The following is a 10,747-nucleotide window of genomic DNA, read 5'->3' on the forward strand; positions in this document are numbered from 1 at the left end:
GGGGTTGTTTTTACATTTTTTGCAACTGAATGGCTGGAAAATGTAAATTAAGAGTTTATGCACGTACTATGTGTACTATGTAAACTTTCCATAATGATTATATCTGGTTTCAGTCATTTATTTATTTATTTATGTATTTTCTCCATTATGATTATTGTAGCGGTCAATTTGTATTGGGAGTGGGGAGAGGCGAGGGTTGCGAGACATGGCCAAAGCATTTCCGGGGTCCCCAGCCATAAAACATTGAGTTTTTTGTTCTAGACCTAGCTGTACTTAATGCTGGCTAACGAACTCTGGTTGAATCAGGTCTGACTGACCATTGTCCAATCAGATCGTGTTGGAAGGGTGACATCATTAAATGACGTAACAATGGGAAGCCTTTGTAAGTAAATAATAAATGGAACAGTGGCGTCCATCAGTAAGGTCAAAACCTCTTAGTGTCGAGATGCGTTCCCCTATGTATACCAAGACAACAGCCACGTACCGTGATCTGCCCCCGAAGAAGAGGGGACCAGGTTCTCTGACAAAAGCCTATCTGGTCCTCTATAACATCCTCATGACAGTTGGGTGGTTGACGATAGCCATGGTCCTGGTCAGGGGCTACCTAGCCACACGCAGCTACCACGGCGGATACTATCACTCCGTAGAGACGCCACTGAAGGTCTTTCAGACCGCGGCCGTTTTGGAGATATTGCACTCGGCTGTAGGGATCGTGCCGTCCTCCGTGGCGCTGACCTGCGCGCAGGTGGCGTCGCGGGTCTTCGTCACCTGGGCCGTGACGCACAGCGTCGGGGAGGTGCAGGGCGAGGCCAGCGTGTTGATGTTTCTGACGGCGTGGACCGTCACGGAGGTCATCCGCTACTCCTTCTACACGTTCAGCTTGGTCGGCCGCGTGCCGGGCCTCCTCAAATGGGCCAGGTACTCCCTGTTCGTCGTGCTGTATCCCGTGGGGGTGGCGGGGGAGCTGCTGACCATGTACAGAGCACTGCCGTACGTGCAGAAGACGGGCCTGTACTCGGTCGCTCTGCCTGCCGAGTACTTCGACGTCTCCTTCAACTACCACTCGTTCCTCCTCGTCACCATGGCCTCCTACGTCCCTCTGTTTCCGCGGCTTTACCTCCACATGTTGCGGCAGAGGAAGAAGGTTCTGGGCCACGCGAAAGACCACAAGGTGGATTAAAGGCCTATTTATATTAGTCCATTTTTTGGTGTAGAGGTGACCACTGTTTCGGTGGTTAGTAAAAACGGAGCGATGTGTAGTGTGAGTGCATGGTGACCACTGCGGCGTGACATCATGTTGTAGTTTCCGGTGGTCACGGTCACCTCTTCACCAACAACTGGACTATGAATAGGCCTTAAGTTGATCCAGACGGTCACATTAAGGCCTATTCCTACATCCAGTTGTTAAGGTGATAAAACTGCGAGTATGAATAGGCCTTCAGTGAGATCAACAGGAGTCAACAAAATGACAGAACAAGATGGTCTTTGATGTGTCATCAATGACATCAGTACTGTGATGACATCTCCATATTTTGGGCCAACCCATTTTGACCTTCCGTTTGGAATGCTAATCCAAGTCAGTGGAGTATAATATTAATTACGTTTCAAGAACGATAAACAAATGTGAACAACACAGTCTAATAACGGCGTGGCTCCCATGTGGATGATCTCTGACTTCATGGGGCCAGTCTATGAGGATCTATGATGTAAAACACTTTCAGCCCAAAGATGAACTCCGGGCAGACAAGACGAGGCAGAGACACACGCACAGACGGTGTCTCTTTATGTTCTTTAATACTAAGTAGGCTACTGTACGTACGTAGACCTACGCAAATGTTTACTAGAAAAACCTAGAAAATATTCTCAGTAGTGTAAGTTCATTGTTTTGTCTATAAGGTGCAGAATGTCATGATGCATTTAGGCCGGACGGCACTCGCATCGATTGGACTGCCTGCCCACAGACGGTCATAAGAATGACTTATGGCAGATTGTGTTTGTGGGTGGATGTTTTAAGAGCCAACGCCTCTTGAATCTCATAAGCTTTCATTTTATCGATCCAATGTGCTACTCTTTTTTTGAGGGGCGCTAGCCTCTCCTATGCCCATCTTTGTGTGTCTCTACCACATTTGTGATAATTTGATTGGCCACTTTTGTGTGTTTGTTTGTGCGTACCACATAGTGATGATTTGATTGGCTGAGCACGGAATGTGATGATGTACTGTATGATGATTTATGACGATCAGAGTGCCCCTCAGTGTGATTATTTTTTTAACGACATAAGAGGGTCCACTTCTATACTCTTTATTTTTTTTTGTCATCAAAGTTTTTTCTAAATGTTTTTTTGTGGCTTTCACCTTTATTTTATATTTTTTATGGAGCGACTCACATAGGCTGACAGGAATGGGGAGAGAGATGGGGGGAAGACATGCAGTAAAGGCCGTCGGTTCGGTGTGACTGGATTACCAGCCAATTAAGCATACAAGTCAATTAAGCATACAAAATACACATGACTTACTGTACACAAAAGAAAAAGACAAGAAAAAACAACCAAAAACAAAACACAACTAGCAGTCAAAAAGTACACCAAAATACCCCATCTACACATTCTGTTGTTGACAATAGTGATTATATCATCTGTAATGTATTACAAATACAAATTGTTAATGCAACCATCCTTTAATATACAAATAAAAGTAGACCCATATGTCATGGAACTTTCCTTTGACATTGTTCCTCCTGGCAATTGAGTATTCGAAGTTCAAACGATGCAGTTTCAGTCATAAGGTGGGTCCGGTCTGTAGCTGGGCTCTTCCAGTTTCTCAGTATCAACCTGGCTGCTCTATACTCTTAACTACCACAACAGCATGAAACATGCAGAATGAATGGGTGCGTGCGTGCGTGCATACTTGCTTGCTATTTTATCCAGGCACTTGTTACTCTACTCATGTGCACTGCTAGGACACACACTGCATACAGTATTACATAGGCTACACAGAGGGCATCTGATTCCCAGAGACATGAACAAAAGCATAATGCAATTTCTTCACACACACACACACACACACACACACACACACACACACACACACACACACACACACACAGCATTGTGATGGGCTGACATCACACCACTGGCAGATAAAGGGAACCATTAACAGTTGAGGGGCACAGTGTAGAGAGGCACACAACATCTATCATAACAGAAGGTGTGTGTGTGTCTGGTCAATTTGTCTGTCTTCAGGTCATACACATGAAAGAGCACTGTCCAAACAAGGCAACAGTCAAAGACAAAAATACTGACAGAACTCACACGTCTTCAAACACGTCTGACACAGGCACGCACACACACACATCCACGCACGCACACACATGCATGCATGCACGTGCGCGAGCACACACAGGAAGTTTTGAAACACATGTATACGTTCACAGACAGACAGTGCAGAAGGACAGATGCACACAGGGTTAAACTGTAACGGATTGAGACGAGAGCGGTGCATGTGGGAGAGATTAGTCCATCTTTCACCATTTGGAAATATTATACGGATAAAACGAACAAAGCAACACGGCGAAGAAGAGCAGATATGCAGTGAACGGAACAGTGGAGAGAATGGATCAAGGGAAAAGTGATGAAAAACACAAACAGAGATTGTGCCAAAGCCTTTACTGTAGGTATGAGCATCAAAATACTGCCAGAAAGTATGCGTGGACTACAGGCAAACAATGTTTCTAGTAACTACTGGAGTGTACATTTACTTGAGTACTGTATTTTTGGATACATATTATGTTAGATCCACTGACTACATCAACATTCAAAGACGAATATATTGTATATTGTTTGATTCCACCACCAATTTTTCTAGGAAGGGGAAAAAAGTACCTTATGAATTAACCACTTTTTAAGCCCTATATATTTGCATTAGTTATTAAATGTACTTATCTATATATCTTGAAGTATTTTTTCAAAGAAAGTTAGTCCAGTACTTAAACTCAATTACAAATTGAACCAAGCTACTTTTACTTGTAGCCTAGTTGAATAATATTAAATATTGCTCTATACTGAAAGTTGTTCTGTCAAAGTTGTGGTCAAATCGGTATCGGCCGATATTTGCCGCTATGGGTCAATTTTGGTATCAGCAAATAAAACTGACATTAACCGATGGCAGTAGCTGATATTTATCTGTTGTTGATAAGCATCCATTTTGTGTTGGCTATGTTGGTTATCTGCAGCCTACCAAGTTGTAGATTGCATTTGTTTCCTGCATGGCACAAGAGGGGGAAATAAAAACAACAAAAACTAAAGAAGCGTATATATCGGTATCAGTACCGGCCATCGGCTATCGGCTAAATTATATTGTAAGTATTGGTATCGGCGGTAAATTCCGTATCGCTGAATCCATATTTGACAGTACTGAGATTGAGTTATTTTTGTCCACCACAGTAGTCACAAACAAAGCCTCCGTATCTTCAGAAAAGTCTCTGCCAGCCATTATGGTTTCATACCAGAGATAATAGATAAATAACGTGGTCGTGCTTCCGTTAGACATAATCCGAGCGTGGGAATTCCAAACCAGTCACATTGCGTACCCTGTCTCACACACACACACACACACACACACACACACACACACACACATGACACGAACACACATGACACACATGAACACACACACACACACACACGTAGGCACGCACACAGCCGTTCCGTTAATGATGACGACACACAACCACAGAAATCCCTACTAATACCACAGGTCTTGGAAATTAACTAGGGTGTGTGTGTGTGTGTGTGTGTGGGGGGCGCGGGTAGGGGGCTTCAGTTTAAGAGACTGAATAGCATTTGCATTACCCACACAAAAAAATAAATAAAAGCTTCATTGTCGACTAAACACAAGCTGTATCCATGACAATGGATAAACGGCATGCTGTCAGATTATCCTCACAGCTCTGCTTTTTTATTTGTTTTTGTTTGTCATTGTCATGGAGCTTTCTGCCCCCCACCACCCCCCTACTCAATTAAATTTTCAATTCAAAGGGCTTTATTGGCATGACAAAACATACGTTTACATTGCCAAAGCAAGTGGAACAATGCAAGCAAAACAAAATGTGTGTACAATTGAAAGTCAGAATCTCCAAAAAAATCTAATTCTATATCCTGATATCACTCGATGCAGGTAGAGCAGAAAGGAATGGAAGCTTAATTTGTTTTGTTTTGGGTTTTTTTTTTGGGGGGGGGGGGGGGGGGGGTGGTGCAACAAAAGTCATGAGCCAGATTTAAACCCAGGAGGCTGTGATTATGATGATTATGAACAGATAGAGGGCGCTTCCTTTCTGCATAACTTTTCTTATTTACTCATTGCATGTACCATTTTTCAAAATGTTAACACAATCATCAGTTTTGTGTTTCGCCTCCTAGAATTTGGTTCTGCGTGCCGGCGTGCCCGCAACTCACCAGCCTTCCATAGACGGAGGGCGGCTAAATTCACAAATGGCCTAAACGTGCTCACACTGCGCGTATATCAGTAGATGGTGAACTGGTCCTTGTGTGTGGTGATAGTGAAACCATACACAACGAACTTCATCTACAAATAGCTGTTATGTGTCATTTGTGGAAGGATGCAAAAAAAAGAAAAAATCTATCGCATGATTAGCAGCATTCAAACTCAAAAGCATTGACCTTTGCATGTATCGGTGTGAAATGGCACGTACTTAACTTGATGACTACTGTCAAATTTAATTTTAGTTTTCAGATAGTTTGAATCAGCGCTAATATGCTTGTGAAATCTTACCTGTTGGTGCTGACTATCGATTTGTTGCTGGCTACTGCAATGTCACAATTTCCCCTTTATATAAAGTTCTATAATATCTCAGTTATTATTATGTATTACACGGCTTGATCAACACTCTCTTCCTTGTTTCCGAGGCGACGCGTTGCGCCCTGCGGGGCCAACTTGGAATACTTTCATTACTTTGTTTTGTTGTCACTTTTGGGTCAATTTATTAATTTGTACATTGAGTAGCCGTGAAGCGGGATAATGTCTGGGTAATGTCAGGTGAACTGTCTGTGAATTATCTGAATTTATCTCCCAGCAATGACCACCTAGCCAGAGATTATCCCTTACATATTATGCTGTTGATAGATACCAAGTCAAATGACCTTACTTAAATTGATGCACAACTTATCGGATAAATGTTCCTGATGAGATGGTGATGAGTGATCCAGACGTTACTGCTATATTAGTAGTACAAATTGTCAGAGATTAAATTATAAGTGCTGACAGTTTGTGTGTGTGCGTGTGCGCGTGCGTCTGCCTATACCGGTAACCACGTCCTGTAGTTGTTAGGCATTCATGTAAATGGTGACGGATGCACAAAAACATCACATCATTGAGAGACACAGTAGGGCAAGGTGAAAAACAAGAGAGAAAAGAGCTACACACTGGCTATAGCTATATATTTAGCAATTTCCTTTGAAATTGTAAAGGTATGACATGATATTAGAGAAAAGGAGGGCAACACTTATTAAGTATTTAACTAAAGTTGATCCAAAAGTACAAAAGTCTCCATTTGTATCAGCTTTTACATTGTCAATCTTAAATTAAGTCTGATAATTTAACTTCTAAAAATGTGATTTGTGGTGTACTGTACATGGCAAACGTGCAGGCAATAAAAGTTGAATTTAAAAGTAAAACAAGACACCTAGTCAAAACCTTATGTATGGCTTGACTGTGTATAAAAATTACTTTTAATTTAAAAAGAACAGATACAGGAAGTGGTGACATTTGGCCAAGGTTGATAATGAAGTTATCCAACATATCCAGGAGCTGAAACATGTTCTTGGCATGCTTGGCATAGAATGAAGACGAACCATTGTAAAGCCTTCTGGGCACACAGAGGATGAAATTAAAGACCCCTAGGCTGTAGGCGTAATTAAAGACTGTGGAGCCGCTCTAAATGCCGACTGATGATAACACACTCAGAAAACGAATGTTGCAACTTCATCAGTCCGTGACTCAGAGATGTAAGCATTTATAGATCTCGCCCCACTGTTAGTTAAAAAAACTTTACAGTATGTCATGTCGGTTTCCTGTGGAACTTCAACTTGCTGACTTTGTCTTCCATGATAGTCGGGCAAAGGTTTTCAAATGTACGAAGTACAAAGGCGCATATGTGCAGGAGAGCTTGCATGTGGTGTTGTGTGTGTGTGTGTTATGTGTCACCTTTCTTATGTGGCACATCCTCGTTTCTCATCCTCTCTCGCCTGCTCACCATTCTCTGCATCCTCCAAGGCAGGCCTGAACACATTCACAGAGTTTCAGTACAGCGTCACTTAAACTATCGCTGACCTCTAATTACTCCCACACTTTCTCTCTGTCTCTGCGCTACGCTAGTTAGATATATACTTTTTTTCGACTTCTCGGACAGATTCAGAATCGTCTTTTTTATACATAGTTCCCATCGTTTAATAACAAGAAAACAGAAAGGGAAGAAGAGAGGTTAACTCATTTAACATTTCTAGGGGAAACAAATTTGAAGTATTTCAGAAAGTTTAGGATTTGGAAGGCGTATTCTGCCTCAGTCCCAATTGGGTTACGATCGCACCTCATGGCATGACATTTCTTTCTAGCAACAGGCCTATGGTCTGTCTGTGTCCATCCGTCCCCTTTATCCACCTCCACTTTGGTCCCAAACATCAAATATCTTAACCTGGAGTTGACATTTTGGCTAATATTTATGTTATTTGTGGAGAACTGACACAAACATACAGATACTGAAAAACCAACTCATACATACTGTACGTACACACACACGTGTGTGTTCCGAGCGTGGGAATTCCAAACCAGTCACATTGCGTACCCTGTACGTCTCACACACACACACACACACACACACACACACACACACACACACACACACACACACACACACACACACACACACACACTCTCATCACATTTCATCCAGTCAGCTGTGGAATAGACACGCGCCGTTGTCATTCGAGTACATTTTCTGACACAGAAATTGTGACACAAATTATACCGACAGACACTGAGAGGATAGGCTACATTCTGTTCTAGTTCAAATACATATATCTGTCATTACTTTCTGACCTTTTTAACCTATCTCTTAAAATGACGCAATACTCCACATATGAGTCACAAGGGAGATATTCCATATCTGTGTTTTCATAGCTGTAGAATTATGCACATTCAGGCATGCCAAGAACCTTTGGAAACAGTGTTATTCTAACGTGACACTATGCTGTTGTAGTAAGGCTCTGCCCTTTGACGCCGACTTACTCCATCGCTGAAAGTAATACCCCGACCTCATCGCATCAATCTTCGCAGGGGGCATACGATGCTTAGACATACTGTGTTTGACAACACTGTCGCTCCCGACATGCGCTGCCGGTTGCAACTAACCCGTGCTGCGGGTTACAACTCACCCGTGGCTCCTGACTTGCGTGGCAGGTTACAACTACCCCCTGGCTTCCTGTGAGGTTGGGTTTTGGGTAGGGTGTTGGACTCATGACTGATGACTGTAGAACTGTTAGTACGTCAGACCAAACACATGCACCCAATTTTTGCATCCTCCTCAGGTGGTCAACCGGATGGTCTTCAACAGCTGCGTGACAAATAGCCTAAAAAACCAAACATATGAAAATCATTGGCGAGTGTTTTTGCATTAGAACTATTCAAATAGTCGATTTGTATATATCCTCTCTTTATGAAGTAAATAATATCCCAAGCAGCACACTTTACTACTTATTTCGATGGAAATAAGCTAATTAGCACTAAAACCCAATGCACCATTGATGGCTTATATGGTAGGGGAAATAGTCAATAATGCATTTTTGCACAAAATAACACCTGGTCCTCTTTGGTGGGGATGTAACAACTAACGGTGTGTATCTTTAGCCCATGGTAAATGGTGCATTTACAGTATATAGCGCTTTTATCCAAAGTGCTTTATATAGATTGTGCAATACATTCACCCCTCCATTCTCACACACACACACACACACACACACACACACACACACGCGCACGCGCACACACACACACACACACACACACACACACACACACACACACACACACACACACACACACACACATTCATACAGCTTTACATAGATTGTGCAGGACATTTCGACACTAACTCTGGAGAAACCCTCTACCGACCACTCTAACCCCGAGTCACTGCCCCCCATCATGAGCAGATGTGTCATGAGCAGCCTTGATACAACACATTTATTTTCAGTATAGGTTTGAGCCATGCTGTGGGCAGAGCAGTGCAGAGCATTAAGTTGTCTACCAGAGGCAGCATGACCTACATATACGCACTGTACTGTATGCAATGAGAATGTGAAGAGATTTAATTACACTTTGCTGTCTGGAACCTGGTAAACCAGCAGACTTCTACTGTAGTAGCTATATTGTTTTAGTAGTTAGTTTGGAATTAGAGATGAGAAGCGTGTTCGTGAAAACGCCATGCACTCGTCCAAAAGGCAAGTTTAAGTCCATTGTATTTTCTGGCCTGAGTTGTGATAGTTGGTTCTAACATCTACTGCACTGACACAGTTCGCCAGTTTGCAGTCAATTGAAAATGAGGCATGTCTGTTAGTATGAATTGTTTGTGCAGCCAAATATATGAAGGCAACAGAAAATTGTTGAGTTAAGCTAACATTAAGACATTCGATTGAAGAAAAGAAAAGTCATTTCACTGATTGCACGGTCGGTGTGGGGGAAATTACACTATACTCATTTTCTATTTAAAAATAATAATAAAACAGTAGAGGCCATGTCAGCCTTCACCCCAACCAAATGTGTGAAACCAAACGTCATGGAGAGCCTATACTATACTTCAGCCTATACATGAGGTGTAAGTACAGTAACTCCTGTATTTCCAGGAAGAGTGTAGATCATATCAGTTTAAACTTTGAGAAATTAGCCTTAAGAACAGCATTTTGCATCACGATGCAGCATCGTGCAGCATATATATGTTACATGCTGTGTTTTTCTGTTTGTTGCAATGTCAGTCAAGGCTGTGGGGTGTGGGCTGTGGTGTTCTGTTCTCACAGTGGTGGCTGTGGTTCACAGAGTTTCAGTAGTGATATGTGTGTCCCTGTGACATCACTGCTCTGCATAATGGAGGACTTTCAAGAATTAAGCAATTCGCCCGAGCTTTCTCCTGATGAACAAAGGGGGGAAATCCCTCACTAACAGTCTTTTGTTTTGGTTTTTTTTGCTTATTTGTGTCTCTTTTAGAGTTTCTCACTCTGTCTTTCCATTTTTCTCATTCCCTCTGTATTTCTCGTTACAATCTTCTCATTATGAAGATGTGTGTGGGGGGTGAAGAGCAGTGGTATAAAGTAACTAAGTATATTTACTTAAGTACTGTACTTAAGTGCAATTCTGAGGTATTTGTACTAAAATTATTTGAAAACCTTAGTAAGTATCTACTTTGATTATTATTACAACTACAAGACATACATTAAACACTTCAGCACAATACATATCGGCCATTTGAAAATAGCAGATCTACAAGCTCACAATGCGTCACTATATGCCATTGTTAGCTTGTAGATCTGCTATTAAAAAACCCCAAAACTGTATACATTTGAAATGTTGAAATGGCACATTCTGCACAGTTAGTCAGTACTTTCTACTTGTGGTACTTTAAGTACACTTTGGCAATTCTTTTGTACATTTTTAATTCTGTACTTTTACTTGTAACGGAATAG

At 42.0% G+C, this 10,747-nt stretch overlaps 1 protein-coding gene across 1 annotated transcript; it reads left to right on the top strand.

The window, feature by feature from the left end:
* Positions 1-445: 445 nt before the first annotated feature.
* On the top strand, positions 446-1,180 carry LOC308311799 (very-long-chain (3R)-3-hydroxyacyl-CoA dehydratase 2-like; the record flags this gene model as incomplete). Its single annotated transcript, XM_080758576.1, has 1 exon — positions 446-1,180. One exon carries the CDS (start codon positions 446-448, stop codon positions 1,178-1,180), a length of 735 nt encoding a protein of 244 aa, XP_080614702.1.
* Between the last annotated feature and the right edge of the window lie 9,567 nt (positions 1,181-10,747).

Source organism: Protomyctophum bolini, assembly GCF_963924005.1.
Source record: "Protomyctophum bolini genome assembly, chromosome: 24".
NCBI classification, from domain to species: Eukaryota; Metazoa; Chordata; class Actinopteri; order Myctophiformes; family Myctophidae; genus Protomyctophum; species Protomyctophum bolini.